Here is a 16,408-nt window from a genome sequence, read left to right on the forward strand (position 1 = left end):
GGCACCGCGGAGCGAAGTGTCCCCATGGAGGCGGAGAACGCCCCGCGGGACTGTGCCGGCTCTGCTTTAACGTGCCCATGTGTTCGGCGCGGCCTCCCCAGCCCGGGCCCCGCTTAAGGTGGCCCGTGGGGCTGGGCAGGGTCTCCGTCCACTTACTTCACCTCCAGGGGCACTGACACGGGGCTCGTGGCACGCGGTTCATGCCAGTTCCGCGGGGACACCCCTCTGACCCCCAGCCCGGGGCCGAGCAGGGACCACCCCACTCGAGTCCACCTTAAGGGGGGAGGGCGCTCCGGCGGTGTTTGTACACAGCGTGCACACCGTGCCTGCACCCCCTGTGCCCTGCCTGTCCTGCCTGCCCCGTCCCGCACATCCCCTGCACTCACTCTCCTGCCTGCAGCCCCCGGAGACACCTCTCCATTCCACCCCCACACCCTTGACCCCGGTCCAACCTTATGGTGCTGCCTGGGGCGGCTGCAGCTCCCGCGGAGTCACATCAGTGCTACACAGCAGATAGGAGCAGTCTCTGTGCCCTCAGAACAAAGGAGATGCCCCACACACACCCTGCCAACGCAAGGCTCATCAGGGGGACAAACAGGAGACCACCCCCACCCCAGCAGCCCAAGATGAGCAGGAGAACAGGAGGCAGTGACAGTGCGGGGACAGGGCTGGAATCTCCGTTTATTGAGGCGATGCTGTGGGGCACGCCAGGGGACTGCACCAAGGCACGGTGGCACTGGGGGTGTGCAAGAACCCCCAAGGAAGCAACACCACGGTGGTGTAGCAGCAGCGGGTCCCTCAGGCCTTGCCAGGGTCCTCCTTGAGCGTCACTGTCCGGTTGAACACCATCTGGGGAGAAACAGAGGGTCTGCTCAGAGCCCCATGGCGGGCAGGGGGTGCTTGCACAAGTGTGTGCAGGCTGCCTCACTGCCCCCATCCCACAGGGCTCACCTTCCCCTCCTCACTGTCGGGATCCACAGAGAAGTAGCCCAGGCGCTCAAACTGGAACTTGTCAAAGGGTCGAGCGGACTGGACAGAGCTGTCGACCAGGGCATTGCGCACCACACGCAGGGAGTCCTGGCAAGGGGGGACAGCTCAGCCAGCACCCCTACCCTTCTGTCCTGTCCACAGCCCAGCTCCCCCCAGCTCCTGTTCCCCTTGAGACTCAGCAAGGCCTTGCCCCAAGAGGGGTAGGGTGTACATGGAAGTGGGTGCCTCAGGACTGGGTGCAGGAGGTCCCCACTTCCCCGTGGGCCCATAACCACAGCTGCTGCCCCTACTCACAGGGTTGAGGTCACTCAGGAAGCCACCAGGTACCTCCGATGGGTCCTCAGGATTTTTGTGCAAAAACCTGCCATGAGATAAGAGTCTTATCCCAAAGCTGCCAAATGAGGGGACACGGTGCCACTCATGGGACCCCAGCGCATCGTCTTCCCCACCAAAGGTCTGGGCAGACCCCCGCTGCAGGGCCTGCTGCTGTACAGCTGTGCTGTTGCTCCAGCACTGCTGAGCTTTTGCTGGTCTCAGTTGGCAGCCAGATACTCACAGCCGCTCGTAGAGCCGCACTTCACAGGCCAGTGGCACCGACACCCAGTGGATGAAAGCCTTGGGCTTTTCTGCCACATCCGACTTGGTACAGGTCACTTCCAGCTCAATGACACGCCCACTGACATCCTGAGGGAGAGGAGATGAGCTGAGCTGTCAGACAGCAGTCTTATCCCATATGGCAGGCCCAGGGCTGAGTCCCCAGCCCCACAGCTCGGGGGGACACCTTTTCCCCACTGTGAGGCACAGGGCAGGCAGAGAGCAGCCACACAGGCAGCCTGAGCCCTCACTGTGTCCAGAGTGTCCAGCATGAGATGACCGTTGCTGCTCTTCCCTGCTGGGGCAGGGTCATGTCCTGACATTCCACAGCCCAAGCCCATGTCACCAGTGCCCACAGCCACGCACCTTGATGACATTCTGGACGGTGATGACGTAGCCAGTGTGGCGCAGCCCCACCGGCTGCCCGGGGGCCAGGCGCTTGTAGCCCTTGTCTGCCTCCTGTAAGAGAGTTCACGGCTGCATAAGGGGTCCCCAGCATGGGCAGCAGGTCTCCCCTCTAGCATGTCTCTCTGTCCCCACTCCTGCCATCCCAGGGATCAGTGATCCCAGGGCAGTTTGAACTCCATGTTGCTGTGAGATGTTCCCAGGGACAGGCCAGGTTGAGAAACATTGTTTGGACATGTCCTAGCCAGGCTGAGGGCAGCATTTGCCCAGTGCCCATCAGAGCTGCTGGCCCATTTGGGAGTCACATACATGTCTTCAACACCCTCCTGTGACCTCTGCGTGCAGCGCCAACACCACTTCCAGTGCTGCCAGCCTCCTGCTGCACAAGTTATAGCTCCAGCAGTCAGGGTAGTATAGTCCAGTGGGCCTGACTTACCTCCCTGAAGTCTGTCTCCTCAATGTAGACGGTCTGGTGGAAGGGCACTTTGTGAAAGCCACGGCTCTCATCGGCTGGAAAGTTGGGCACAAGGACCTCCAGTGCCTGGGGAGAAAGAGGGCGTGAATGCCAATCTCAAGGAACCCCACGCTCACAACAGCCCACAGCAGTCTCACCTTCGGAGAAGGGAAGTTTGTGATGGTGACCTTGAGAGGCTCCAGGACAGCCATGGCGCGGGGGGCCTGCTCATTCAGCACCTCACGTGCACAAGCCTCCAGCAGATGCGGCTCCATTGTCGCCTGGGCCACTGTCACACCAACCTGAGGAACAACATGCTGTGACCATGCTGGCCAGGGGATGCAGCCATCTGCCCTGTCCCATCCTACCCTAAGCCTACCCGTGCACAAAAGTTGTTGATGGCCTCGGGGGGGAAGCCTCGCCGGCGCAGGGCTGTCAGCGTGAAGAGACGCGGGTCATCCCAGTCCCTGAGGAAACACCAGTGTGACAACCAGGCATGATCTGGGTGAGCACCATCATGGCAGCTGGCCCTGCTCCTACCTTACAGCACCTGTCTCCACCAGCCGGATGATCTTTCTCTTGGAGACGACGGTGTAGAGCAGGTTCAGGCGCCCGTATTCCCACTGCACAGGGCAGTAAACATCCAGAGCGTTGCACAGCCAGAAGTAGGAGGAGCGCCTGCAAGGGAGGTACAGACCCAGCCCAGCTCAGCCACATGGACATGCTGTCCCCCAGCAGATGCTGCTCCCAGGTCTAGCTCAGCCCTGGCCCATGCCATGCATGGTGCTCACCTGGCCTGGAACTCCTTGGTGCAGAGGGAGTGTGTGATGTGCTCTATGGAGTCGCAGAGGCAGTGTGTGTAGTCGTACGTGGGGTAGATGCACCTGCAAGGCAGATGCAGTCAGCTCAGGGCAGAGCACGGTGCTGCTCCACTCCTGATACCTCCTTACTACCAGGAAATCCAGACCCACCCCCACCATATGTGCCAGGACACAGCAGGCTCTCCCTACCACTTGTCCCCAGTGCGGTGGTGTGGAGTGAACTTGACACGGTAGGCAACGGGATCCATCTTCCCATCCTCCATCACCAGCTTCATCCTCAGTGTGGCTTCCCCCTCCCCAAACTTGCCCTTTCTCATGTCCTGTGGAGAGAGGGGAAACTGTCAGCTGAGCCACAGATCCGGAGCCCACAGGCGTGCAGCACCTGCCCCAGCCAGGATACCTCAAAGAGCAGGAGTGACTCCTCCACAGGCCGGTCTCTCCACGGCGAGGGTGGTGGGTTGTGGCCCTTGATCTCCTCAACCTTCTGATGGCAGACATATGCCTGGCCCCTATGGAGGGGACATGCCATCACCAGACTTGAGTGGCCCATCCCCTGGGCAAGGGGGAGCCCTGACCATCAACACCAGCCCAGCACATTCCTACTGCCCCACACACTCACCTGCGGATGAGCTCCAGGGCCCAGGTGTACAGCTGGTCAAAGTAATCCGACGCATGTGTTACTGCATAAGGCTGGTAGCCTGTGGGGATGGGTGAAATGGAACAGGTTGGAGGAACCCCAAAGGTCCAGCTACAAGACCTGAATGCAGGAGTGTCCCTGGCACCTGCCTTGATCCTGCCTTCCCCATCCCAAGCCATACCCAGCCACTCCACCATCTCCCGGATGGCTGTGAAGTACTTCTCCTCCTCCTTCTCGGGGTTGGTGTCATCATAGCGCAAGAAGCACACGCCACCATTGGCCTGGGGATGAAGAGAGAGTGAGCAGTTGCTCCCTGAGGGACCACAGGGCCAGGCCAGCAGCCAAGCAGCAGGGAAAGGCAGGGGCCAGGGTGGCTTGGTGCTTTTTACCTTGGCATAGCCAAAGTTGAAGTTGATGGCCTTGGCATGGCCAATGTGCAGGATCCCGTTAGGCTCAGGAGGGAAGCGTGTCCGTACCTGAAGAGGCAAAGGGGACATCTCTGTCCTTCAGCAGGAGATTTTACCTTCCCTGACAGCAGTGACACTGACATGAGCCCCTGGCAATCCTGCAGCACCCCTATGCTGTGTGGGTGCTGCCTCTGCTGTGCCCCACCCACCCCAGCGGTGTCACTCTCACAGGGAACCGCTGGGCTGTGGGATATGGCCTCACCTGCCCACCCGTGATTGCCAGGTGCTGCTTCAGCAGGGCCATAGTGTTGGGCGTCACCACGTAGCCCTCAGTCTTGTAGTTCTCTCCTGCAGGCAGAGGATGCTCAGGGCTGCAGCACTGCCCTTACCATGCCAAGCCCAGCAGCCAGGGGGGAAGGACACAGGACCTGTCCAGTCCTCTGCAGCACGGAGAGCTGGGACCAGGCACAGAGCCAGTGGAGTGGCCCCATATATGGCAGTGGCACTTCGCACTCACCTGGCTTATGGAACTTCAGGGCTTCTCCTCGCAGCTGCTCCAGCAGTGACTGTGTCTCTGTGCCCATGTCACCTGCAGGGAGATGGGGCTGAGCTCCCTGATCACAGCTCCCAGGGCCCAGCTCGGAAGCAGGTGCAGCAGGAACTAAAGGACTGGGGAAGAGGACGGTCTCTTACCATTCTCCACCACAGCCACCTTCTGTTTCTCTGCTGGGGCCAGACGGGCCTTTGGCACCTGCAGAGACCAGCACAGCATGCTGAGTGCCCAGCTGTAGCACATACCTTCCCCTCCTGGCCCAGCCTGCTGGCCCCAGCGCTCCCTCTAGACCTGTACCCATGGTGGCAGCTCAGCCCAGAGCAGCTATTTGGGATCCTGCCCAGACACTTTGTAAGAAAATATCATCCAAGTTTGCAGCCTCCTCTTCTCCTTACCTTTGGCTTCTTTTCCAGGTCAGCTTCTGTCTTTGGCCCAAGCAAATGCAGCACCTGGAGAAGAGTGACACACTCAGGAGTCAAAAAGGCTTCTGGACTAGGTGTGTCCTAGTGTCCTGTCTAGCCATCACTCCACTCACCCTGCCTGCACCTAGGTGGGGCAGGCTGTGCCCAGCGCTGGGCCCTCTAGGGTCTGGCTGACAGGGGACTGGCTGACAGGTCCCACTCCTGTCACAGCACACCCAGGGGACCACAGCAGCACCTGACACAGTAACTTTGCACCCACCTGCAGGTCCACCTCGTTCTTGATGGTCTTCCCGTCTGCCCACCGCAGCTGGCTCCGTGCCTCCCCTGCAGACAGGGCACCCCGTGGGCAAGGGGCAGGGCCCAAGCCCGGGGGAGCTTCAGCCAGGGCACTGATGCAGAATGCCACACCCTTTGCCCCAGGGCTGTCCCTGTTGCTGGACACTATGGCCCTGCCTGTGTGGGGGATCTGGCAGGACGACATCTCCCCATGACAAAGGGCTGGCTCTCAGGATTCAGGGGAGCACAGTGGCACTGGCAGTCAGGCACAGGGACGTGACAGCCACCAGCACCAGGCAGGGGCTGCCCCAGTGTCACCACTCACCCATCAGCAGCCCCATGTTGAAGTGGTAGCGCTCTGCCAGCAGCTCTGCTCGGTGCTTGCTGATCACAGCCTCCACCTGGGAGCGGCACGGGGACACCGGGGTGAGCGAGGCAGGCAGGAGCACAGCAGGAGCCAGTCCAATGTCCCCTGTGCTGTCTCCACAGCGTCACAGCCCCACTCACCGCTTCCTCGATCTGCTCGGGGGTGATGCAGATCCCCACACCACAAGCCCGCTCAAAGTCTGCCACGTCCAGGGGCTCCAAGGGGTGGCTCTTCACGTACTCCAGGGCAGCTGGGGACAGAGCAGGGATGAAGAGCGGCCTGCGGGGCCGGGACCGGGCAGGGGCTGGGGCCGGGCAGGAGCCGGGGCCGCACGGTACCGCTGAGCTGCAGGTCGGTGAGGATCTCCCTGCGAGCGATGTAGCCGACGAGGAAGCCGAGGTGTTTCGGGTCCTTAAGGCGGGCAGCCGTGTTGTACAGAAGTGTCCCGGTGGCCTTGTCCAGCGCCGGGCCCAGCGCGCTCCTAGCCTGTCGCCGCCCCGGGGAGCGTCAGGGCAGGACCAGGGCCCGAGCCCCGGCGAACCGGTGGCACCGGGGGCTGGAGCGGGACAGGGGAGTGCCAAGGGCCGAGGCCGCTCGGCGGGGTCGGGAGAAGGCGAAGCCGGGGGGTCCCAGGAAGGCTGGGGTCGAGGGGGTGACAGCGGGACCACGGTGCCAATGTACCCGGGTGACACCGGGGATCGGGTTACCGGATCCCGGGGGTGACATCGATATCGGGGTAGCGAGTTCCCAGGGTGGCTGGGTGACATCGGGGTGACGGGGTACTGGAGATCGAGGATCGGGGATCAGGGTGCGGGCCCGCGGCGGACGTACTTGCAGCACAGCCCGGCGCAGCAGCGCGCTGAGCGCCCCGTTGCGTAGCGTCTCTCGCGCCTTGGCCTCGCTGAGGCCGATGCCCGTGAACAGCCCCAGCGCCTCCTCCGCCTCCTCCGCCGCCATCGCCGCCGCCGCCGCCGCCATGCTGCCGCCTCCGCCCGGGGGCGGGTCCATGCCCAGCCAACCAGCAGTGAGAGCGCTCCGTCCTGGCCAATGGGAGGAGGGGGACCGGCGCCGGCCGGGCCAATGGGCGCGCGGGAGGCGGGCTCAGCGCGCGGGCGGTTGCATCATTTAAAGAGACCGGCGGCGGCGGCGGCCACGTGGGGGGCGGGGCTGGGGCGGGTCCGGGGCGGTGCAGGCGGCAGGCCCCGCCCCCGGCGCCCCCGGCGCTCCGCGGCTGATGCCCGCACCTCCGGTGTGCCCTGTGGGTCTCCGCCTGCCCCGACGGCCCCGGGCACGGGCCCTGCGACGAGCCCGTGGGGATACACGTGACCAAGGTCCTGGGGTGGAGAGCGGGTCGCGGTGGCGGCCTCAGCGCGGTGTATGCAGGGCCAGGCCGGCTCGGCGTCCCCGGCTCCCCCGGATCGTGCGTGGCCGCTTGGCACTGCCAACCCAGGGTCCGCACTCTTCCCTCCTCCCCTGTCCCCCTCGCGGCCCTAGTACACCCCTCATCCCAGTCTCCCCAGGCTTCCCTAGACCGGTGGAACTGCCTCAGCCCAGTGCCCTCCTGCCACCCCCGTCCCGTCTGATGTTTTGTCCAGGTGTCCCCAGCTCTCCCTTTGCCCCGCCAGCTTCCCCAGCCTGGTATTCTCTAGCTCTTCCGGACCGGTGCCTCCCCAGCCCAGTATCCTCCATAACCCCTCGTTTTCTGACTCAGCCCAGGAGTCCCTGCCCCAAGCCAATATCTCCCCCCTCCCCCCAGCTTGGCGTCTCCTCTTAGTTCATTGCCCCCCCTAGCCCAGTGTCCCATCCATCCTACTCCCACCTCAGCCCGAGTAGCAGCAGACTCGAGTGGTTGCGGAAGGGTGTTTATTGGAAGTACTGGGTGGGAGGAGGCACTAGCCGGTCCTGCCAGCCAGAGCCGCCAGACACAACCAGACAAGGCAGGTCTTGGCTCCTCCACGGGTGGGTGCTGGAGTCAACGCTGGTGTCACAGTGAGTCCCACACCACGGAGGGGACAGCCATTGCTTAGCACCGGCACAGAGCTATAGTTCCATGCTGGTGCCAGGCACTGTGTCTGTCCCCTTGGTGGCTGCCTGCTCCCTGCCCGCAGCTGGCAGTGGCTTTAAGCTGTAGCGGGCACTGACATTGGTACCTGAGACGCTGCGATATTCGCCCATCTCTGTACGAACGCTCTCGTTCTGGGTGATGGTGAGCAGGACCGGGACAGAGAGCGTCACCTCCTTCCGAAGGACTTGGATGCTGAGTGCTGTGCGCGGGGGGATCTTCGCCGGCAGCTGCACCTCCACGCGCTGCCGGCGAGTGCTGCTTTCACTGCGCCCCTTCTGCACCGTAAAGATGTTGGAGGCTTCCACGGTCAGCGTGAAGGAGAGCCCGGCTTTGAGGCTGGTGGCGTTGCTGAAGTGGAAGCTCTGCCAGAGTGTGGTGCCGTACTCCCGGCTGCTGCTGGCCGCCAGCGCCTGCTCCGACTCTGTCTCGTTCACGCCCTCAATCTCATCCACCAGCACCTCCCGCTCCTCCTCCACCCGCTTCTGTTCCCAGAGGAGACGTGCTGAGACCAGGGGCCGCCCAGGCCGTAGTGGGCGCAGGTGGGACAGCCGAGACTGAAAGTTCAGCTCCAGTTTGTAGTCAGCAAGATGCTCGCCGGGCCATGCCAGGCAGTGCCAGCCGCCCCGGCCGGGATGCTGGTACAGCAGCCAGACACCTCGCTGCACCATGTGGGAGGCCACCCGGTCGTTGAAGTACCCATACGCCAAGTTGGTCTCCTCTGTCACCACCTTGCAGGCGCCTTGGAAGTTGGGGTGCTCGTAGAGGGTGATCTGGGGGTCCCCCAGGTCATGGTGCACGAGGCGCAGTGCCGAGAAGCTGTTGGGCCGATCCACAGAGGGGTACTCGCCCTCCTCGAAGGCGTGTGGCTCCCCCTCATATTTGGGGTCTGTGTAGGCAATCCATGGCTGCCCCTCCACCTTCAGGGAGGCGATGCAGTTCCCAAAATCCAGCTCGTGCAGGTCAGGCACGTCGCAGGTGAACTCTCGGCTCAGCCCCTCAAAGTTGGCACGCTCGTACACTGTGATCCGGTTCATGGTGCTGTGGGTGCCCGCCCCTGCGAGGGCACAACGTGGGCTATGTCCCCTCCTGTGGGGTCACCGGGTGCTACAGTAGACCCGTGAGGAAAGCCCAGCAAGCAAAAGCAAACCTCAGCACCCCTCAGCACTCTTATCCTCTGTCTTTCCTTTGCCCACCTCCTGCCTGGGCCCCGTGCTCTCACCGTCTGTGCGGGCAACACCCTGCAGCTGTGCCTTTTAGGAAGGGGTGGTGGGACCAGGGCGTGCTGCGGCACGAAGCGAAGGCGATGACAACGCTCGCCCCCGCACCCTGCGCCCAACCCTTGTCCCCACTTTGTGTTGGGGAGTCAGCCAGGCCCCGCACGGCGGTCGACACACCGGGATGCCAGCCAGTCCCACAGACCAGCCCTGCCGGAAAGTCCTGCCTGCCCCAGGCACGTGAGGCTCTGTGCTAAAGAGTCACCGCCAATTATCAGTGATGCTTCCGCCCTGCCCGTGCTAATTACAGTGTGCATTGCCGGTGGGGCAGGAACTGCTGGCTCACCCCACTAGGGTGAGAGGGCATCGTGGTGGGGCAAGCTGGTGCCCTAAAACAAGAGCCTCTGAAACCCTGGTGATCCCAGCAATTGGATATGGACACCTGGCACGGTGGCACTGCTCCAGCCCTGTCTCTGAGGATGGCTGGGGCAGATGGGAACACTTCTTTCCCCTTGTCGCTTCATGGGGTGGCCAAGGCACTGCTGGAGTGGGATGCTGGGCACAGCAGGACACCGACATCAAACCGAGGCATTGGAAGGCAGCCACTCCAAGTACAGCATGCTGGTGGTTTCCTCCGGGCTCCATGCAGGTTCCCATGGCATGAACTGGAGCTGGCCTCCCCAGGAGCTATTGGTGTGGGGTACAGGGCACGTGCACTCAGCTGGCACGCTGCTGAAACAGGGCTCAGGCAGGTCACAGGTTCTGGGGCAGGTTAAGCCTTTGACTTCTTCTGGCTACATGCCCAGAGGCTGCCTTATCCACTTGTCCACACAGCCCTCACCAGCGCAGGGCTGTTCCCTAGGCACAGTGCATGGAGTGGGGAGCCACAAAGCTGATACGAAAAGCTTCCAGTGGGGTACAGCTGGATCCTGACCCACCCTTTGGGGACAGTCAAAACCCTCAAAGCCTCTAGGCTAAAATCTGCCTCTTGGGGCTGATAAGCAAGGCCAGCCCTTGGCTGCATGGGGTCCCCCAGTCCCACCGGGGTTTGGAACAGCTTGCAGGCACCCGCATCCTGTGGTGGAGACGGATGGAGACCTCACTGCTCCAACAGCCTGTCCCCCCGCATGTCACCCAAGAGAGGAACCCAGGTGTCCCTGAATTATTGAACCCTATTCCCTTCAAACCTCTGTCTCCCAAAGGCCAGTGCCACCCCACACCTCGCCCCTCAGTTGTCCGCTGCTAGTGCCCCACTTCCCCTGCCTGCAGTGCCAGGACTGCCAGGGTCTCCCAGTTTATTGCCAGATGTCGGGGCGGTTGGGGTTACACCAGACAAACGCTACGGGAAGCAGTTAGTGAGTGGGGGGCCATGGGGGCCGCGGGCAGGGGCCAGGGAAGGGCTGTCCCACTCACTCCCCCAGCCGGTGGCCTCCCTGCCATTCCCCCGGGCTGCCACGCTCCCCCGCGCCGGGGACCCCTCCTGTGCCCCGTGGCTGCCCTGGCTCCGTGGCCCCCAGCACCCCCCACCTCGCTGTGTTCACCCCCCTGCAGCGAGGCCGGCGGCCGGGGCGGCGCGGGGGGCACGGGGCAGCGTGGGTGGGAGGCGGTGCTGGCATTATTGCTATGGCGGGCGGGAGCAGCGCGACCCTCCCCACGCTCAGATCACAGTCTCGAAGAGCGTCGCCTTCTCCTTGGGGGGCTCTGGGGCCAGCAGCTTGGCTTCTGCCTCTGGCGTCAGGTACTCCAGGTGGTGTTGGCCCCAGATTGGAGTGGTCAGGAGCTGCCAGCGCTGTGGGGACATCGCGTCAGCACCCAGGGACAACAGCACTGGGACTGCCTGGACCTAGCTTGGTGAATTCCCCGCAATGCACAGGGATAGGAAAGGGGTGGGTTTTGGATGGGGGTGGAGATGAGACTGGGACAGGAAAGGGATTGAAATGGGATTGAGAAAGGGCCAGAGATTGCATGGGGACAGGGATGGGACTGAGACACTGACAGGATTAAGACAGTGATGTCAGCAAGGATGGGGTTTGGGTGAGGCTGGGAGTGAGACAGCAGTGAGGATAGGAATCTGATAGGAGTGAGAGCAATAAAGACAGGAAGAGGACTTGGATGGGGGTGAGCCTAGGATGGGAAAAGGACTAAATGAGATTGAGAGAAGGACAGGAATTGCAAGGAGACAGTGATGGGGACGTGCAGAGGATCTGGCTGCGATAGGGATATGACAGACAGTGATGTAAGCATCAGTGAGAATCAGGTAAGATTGGGAATGAGACAGCAGTGGGGACAGGGATGGGATTTGGGTGGGCGTGAGACAATGAGGACAGGCACATGATTTGGATGGGAATGAGACAGTGATGAAAACAGGGATGGGACCTGGCTGTGGATGGGACTGTGAGAGCAATGTGGACAGTGGTGGAATTTGAATGGGAATCAGACAGTGGTAAAGAAAGGGATGGGATCTGGTGGTGGATAGGACTGTGGATGGTGGAATTTGAATGGCGCTGGGATGGGGCCAGGGACAGGACTAAGAAGGGAACAACCATGGCTGAGAATGGTGGGGACAGAGGCAGGAGTGATCCCGCTGCACTGCCCTCACCTCGCGCAAGGAGCCTTTGCAGCGCAGGAGCTTGTAGATAACAGTGCAGGGGATGCAGAGCATGGAGGAGAGCGCCAGGACCCAGCCGATGGCTTCCCCCCACCACGGGTACACGTATGTCTTATTGTATGTCAGCGGCTTGTAGTTCACCACGTGGAACACAAAGATGCCCTGGGTGGAGAGAGGCAGGTGAGGTCCCGCGGGGCAGGGAGCTGGCGGTCCCCACGCCCGGCGCGTGTCGCCGCCGTAGCCCCCGAGGCGCGCGCTCGCCTGACGGCAGTGACACGCGTGTGCCTACAGCGGCCGCCGGGGGGCGCTCAGCGCCCGCGGCACAGCTCGGGGCGGTGGCACACGCGTGTCCCCACGCGCGGTGGCCTCGCTCACCACGCAGACCAGCGGTGTCACCACAGCCCAGCACCACTTCATGACTGGCAGGGGCCGGTAGCCGATCATACGGGCCACATCGTCCATGAAGCGGTCGGCACCTGTGGAGAGGAGGGCGTCAGCTGGGGCACTTGTGTCCCACCTTGTGTCCCCATCCCCGTGTCCCCCTGGCCTCACCGTAGACCCAGGCAATGACCACGCACTCCCAGAAAGCCTGCCACAGCAACGTGATCCCGCTGGCCGAGTAGTTGTCAAAGAGCTGGAATACGTACATGCCGCCCTGCCAGGAAGGTGCCCGTGTCACCAGCGTTGTGCTGGCTGCCCCGCTTGCCGCCACACTGGCAAGTCATAGCCTTGCCAGCACCAGTATCCTGCCTGGCATGGACACCCTGCATGCCACAGGCACCCTGCTCCCACAGCACCCCTACGCCACAGAGACCCCCGTGCCATGGGCAGCTCCACTGACACGAGGGCAGCAGCCCCAGTGAGCTCCCACCCCACAGCGGGATCTCATGGGAGGTGATGCCTCAGTAACAGGCACAGGTGGCCGGTGTGGGGCTGGCCGGCAGTGTTCCTGCTATGTCCCCCACCTGTGTGACCATGGAGAGGTCAATGAGGCAGCAGATGATGCAGCAGAGCGCAGCGGTGAGCTCACGGCGCAGCGAGCCAGCCCCCGGCTGGGGAAACAGGTCCAGGATGCCCGTGATGAAACCCTCCACACCGACAAACTGTGGCACAAAGCAGGGCTCAGTGGGGACGTGCCACCCATCCTCTCCTTGCTCCCCATCTCCCTGGTTGCCACAGCACCTGGCTGTCCAGCCCCAGAACGAGAAGCATGATGAAAAAGAGCGTGGCCCACAACGGAGACAAGGGCATCAGCGTCACAGCTTTGGGGTAGGCGATAAAAGCCAGCCCGGGACCTGCAGGAGAGTGGGGTCAGAGATGTCACTCAAGGGGTGACACAGAAGACACAGTTGGCACCCACCATCCATCGCTCACCAGACTCGGCCACTTTGGAGATGTCCACGCCTTGCTCAGAGGCCATGAAGCCGAGCACGGAGAAGACAACGAAGCCGGCAAAGAAGCTGGTGCAGCTGTTGATCACAGCCAGGATGTAGGCATCCCTGTGGGCACAGCATCTAAGGAAGTGCTGGGGGGCACTGGGGGACACACCAGGGGGCCTGCCTGCAGCTGGCACAGCCCTACCTGTAGCAGTTGTTGTGGAAGCGGTTGTAGCTGCCCAGTGCGGTCAGGGCGCCCAGCCCGATGGCGTAGGAGAAGAACACCTGGGTGCCAGCATCAATCCAGACCTGGGGTGTGAGGGAGGATGTCAGGGGGTGATGAGGGTGCCGGGGAGTTGTCCAGCACCCAACTCCCTGCTGCTCTCCCCACTGCCCTCACCTGTGCCTCAACCAGCTTGGACCAGTCAGGTTTCAGGTAGTAGATGATGCCACCCAGCGCGCCAGGCAGTGTTACTCCGTGGACCAGCAGGAGGATGAGGACCACATACGGGAAGAGTGCCGTGAAGTAGACAATCTGAAGAGCAGTGGGTGGCCATGAGACCCCCCCAGGCCAGGGCTCTCTGTCACATGCCACAGGTGTCCCAGCAGGACCAGAGCTTAGGAATGTCCCCAGCAGCTGGAAGCACCTCCTGGACAGATGTGGGACACAGGCCTCCCACCCCTGTGGGCTGTGGCACAGGAGGGCGGGAGCCAGCAGCGCCATGTGTTGCAGTCTTCTCTCATGCCCGTGGCCCTGATGCATGTTCCCCCTGCCACCATTACCTTCCCAGTGGACTTGACACCCTTCCAGATGCAGAAGTAGACAACGATCCAGGTGGTAACCAAGCAGAGGATCATCTGCCAGTTCATCTCCCCTGGCTCGCTGAGGCCCCCAGAGAGACGCAGCACCTTGTTCCTGCAGAGTGGGGCTGTGCTGAGCACCAGCAGACAGCCCCAGCCCCAGCCAACACCCTCCTGGTTCCCACACTCACTCCCAAAACTCAATGACAGGCGAGCGCTTGTTGGTCATGTCGGTGCAGCTGAAGTTGGAGATCCAAGTGCTGGCAGTGGCATTAGTGCTGACGTTGTGGCACAAGTCCGGGTTGAAGAGCTCCGTGCACTGCTCCGTGTTCCAGGAGTGGCCACAGGTGGCCCAGGGCAGGGTGTCCGTCAGCGAATGCACCAGGTAAAAGAGCCCCCACACCAAGATCATGATGTAGTAGGAGTTGCAGAAGAAGACGATCACCATAGAGGCCAGGCCTAAACCTGTGGCACGGGGGGATCAGAGCCCGCAGGCACCTGTGGGCATCTAGCAGCCAGCACGGAGTGGGATGTGGGGTGTTGTAGGGATGGGGGAGGACAGAGGAGAACTGACAGGGACAGGACAGGGAAAGCTGGCAGCCCTGGGCAGGACAGGGGAGAGCTGGTGGGAATGGGACAGGGAAGCTGACAGCCCCAGGCAGGACAGGACAGGGTGGGGACAGCTGGTAGCATGGCACAGGACCAGGGGGGAGCCGGCAAGATACCTCTGGAGGTGGGGATCCAGCAGCTGCCTGGGATCCAGCAGCATGCAGGCAAGGAGCCACACGGGCAGGCAAGGCAGGCAGGGCAGCACGGGGTGCCATGGGGCACAGGTGCAGGCAGCTGCCATCCTTGGCCACGGCACAGGCGGCAGTGGGACGCGGGCAAGGTGCAGGGGAGCAGGCAGGGCGTGGGCAGGGTGCTGCCAGCCCCAGCAGGCTGTGTGCAGCCGAGGCACAGCCAGGGTGCAGACAGGGTGCCGGGGGCCCTGGGCAGGGTGCAGGGGCCGCGGAAAGGGTGCAGGCAGGGCGCGGGCAGGGCGCGGCGTTACCCTTGAAGAGGGGGGCGATGTTCCAGGCGGCGATGCCCCCCTGCTTCATGAACTGTCCCAGAGCCACCTCCAAGAAGAAGATGGGGATGCCGCCCACGAAGACGATGAGCAGGTAGGGGATGAGGAAGACGCCTGGGGCCGGGGGTAGGGGACCGGCTCAGCCGCCGCCGTCCCCCCGGCCCCCCCTTTTGCTCCCCCCCTTCCCCGTGCCGCCCGCCCGGACGCAGCGAATGGCAAAGGCGCCTCCGCGCCCTCCCCTTGCCGCGATGTAGGTCAGCACAGGCAGGTAGTGGGGGGCTCCCACGACCCCTGCCCCGTGAGTGACTTCGGAACCCCGCGGGGTGGTCTACGAGCCCCTCGAAGGCGCAGGGCGAGCTGACCCAGCGTGGGATGACCCCCAGGCACACACTCTGGGGCGGGAAGGGGGTGCCCCCCGCGCCGCGGGGACCACCCCCGCGACGTGGGGCGAGCACGAGGCTCACCTCCGCCGTTCTTGTAGCACAGGTAGGGGAAGCGCCAGACGTTGCCCAGCCCCACGGCGAAGCCCACGCAGGACATGATGAAATCCATCTGCCGGGTCCATGTCTCCCGTTCGGGGGCAGCCTCTTTGGGGGGACCAGGGGGTCGCACCAGCGGTGCCGTCACGGTTCGCTCCTCGCCCGCCGTGGGGGGCTCTGTGCCCTCCGCCCCTCCGGGGCCTTCTGCCGAGACGGGGGGAGTGGGGATGCCCACGCCGCCGTCACGCGCGCCCGTGGGGGCGCGGTGGGGGGGGGGGGGGGGAAGCACCTCCCCCCCCGCGCGCCCCTCTCCGCGCGTAGGGGCGTGACGTCAGATGTCAGGCCGGCGCGTGACGTCACAATGCAGAGCGGTGACTCACCCCGCGGCGGCGGGAGGGGGCGCGCCGCGGTCGCGCGTGGCCGTGGGCCCCCCTCTCCCCCTCCCCACGCTCATCCCTCCCCGGCGCTCCCCGCTTACCGGAGCCCGCGGGGGCAGCGGCGGCCGCGGCTGTGGTGGCGGCGGCGTCGCGTCGCGGGGCGTCGGGCGGCTGCGGGGCGGCCGTGTCGGTGGGGACGGGGGGCATGTCGCGGGGGGCCGGGGAGCGGGGGCGGGTCGGGGGCGGCTCCGTGGCCGAGGGGGGCTCAGAAGCAATCCACGAAGCACTTGAAGGTGAGTCGGAAGAACCTCATTGAGGGCGGCGGGGCGCGGCGGGGCGGGCCGGGCCGGGCGGGCGGCTCAGAGCCGGGCTGCGGGGCCGGCGCCGCGCGGCCGCTCCGGGGCTCTCTGCGCCGCGGCACCGGGCGGCGGCGGAGGCAGCGACCGGCCGCACCGCCCCCCGAGCCCCATTGGCCGCGCCACCCGCCCGCGGC

General features: G+C 63.8%; 3 protein-coding genes across 5 annotated transcripts; all 3 read right to left on the bottom strand.

Annotated features, from left to right (window-relative positions):
- Positions 1–655: 655 nt before the first annotated feature.
- QARS1 (glutaminyl-tRNA synthetase 1) lies at positions 656–6,929 on the bottom strand. Its single transcript, XM_053954072.1, has 24 exons — positions 6,758–6,929; positions 6,265–6,412; positions 6,067–6,176; positions 5,885–5,960; positions 5,543–5,607; positions 5,257–5,310; positions 5,002–5,059; positions 4,826–4,897; positions 4,571–4,656; positions 4,291–4,377; positions 4,083–4,182; positions 3,884–3,962; positions 3,665–3,773; positions 3,454–3,584; positions 3,235–3,327; positions 2,984–3,121; positions 2,823–2,910; positions 2,602–2,745; positions 2,426–2,530; positions 1,951–2,043; positions 1,547–1,674; positions 1,285–1,351; positions 952–1,077; positions 656–849 (listed from the first exon to the last, which is right to left on the bottom strand). Exons 1-24 carry the CDS (start codon positions 6,902–6,904, stop codon positions 799–801), a joined length of 2,355 nt encoding a protein of 784 aa, XP_053810047.1. The 5' UTR covers positions 6,905–6,929; the 3' UTR covers positions 656–798.
- Positions 6,930–7,772: 843 nt separating this feature from the next.
- On the bottom strand, positions 7,773–10,385 carry LOC128794053 (epidermal differentiation-specific protein-like). The gene has a single exon (XM_053953639.1). The coding sequence runs from the start codon at positions 9,023–9,025 to the stop codon at positions 7,967–7,969; it is 1,059 nt and encodes a 352-aa protein (XP_053809614.1). The 5' UTR covers positions 9,026–10,385; the 3' UTR covers positions 7,773–7,966.
- Positions 10,386–10,486: 101 nt separating this feature from the next.
- Positions 10,487–16,296, bottom strand: SLC6A8 (solute carrier family 6 member 8). 3 transcript variants are annotated; one of them, XM_053953637.1, is made up of 14 exons: positions 16,017–16,296; positions 15,524–15,739; positions 15,042–15,173; positions 14,182–14,455; positions 13,973–14,105; positions 13,590–13,724; positions 13,395–13,498; positions 13,188–13,312; positions 12,996–13,108; positions 12,779–12,916; positions 12,366–12,468; positions 12,189–12,289; positions 11,805–11,975; positions 10,487–10,994 (listed from the first exon to the last, which is right to left on the bottom strand). In XM_053953637.1, the coding sequence occupies exons 1-14, from the start codon at positions 16,120–16,122 to the stop codon at positions 10,863–10,865; spliced, it is 1,983 nt and encodes a 660-aa protein (XP_053809612.1). In that variant the 5' UTR covers positions 16,123–16,296; the 3' UTR covers positions 10,487–10,862. The 3 variants fall into 3 exon arrangements, with proteins under 3 accessions (XP_053809612.1, XP_053809611.1, XP_053809613.1); XM_053953636.1 differs by having other exon boundaries at positions 15,524–15,742; positions 16,017–16,295; XM_053953638.1 differs by having other exon boundaries at positions 15,524–15,646; positions 16,017–16,293.
- Positions 16,297–16,408: the final 112 nt, after the last annotated feature.

This window comes from Vidua chalybeata, chromosome 12, assembly GCF_026979565.1.
Source record: "Vidua chalybeata isolate OUT-0048 chromosome 12, bVidCha1 merged haplotype, whole genome shotgun sequence".
Taxonomy (NCBI): Eukaryota; Metazoa; Chordata; class Aves; order Passeriformes; family Viduidae; genus Vidua; species Vidua chalybeata.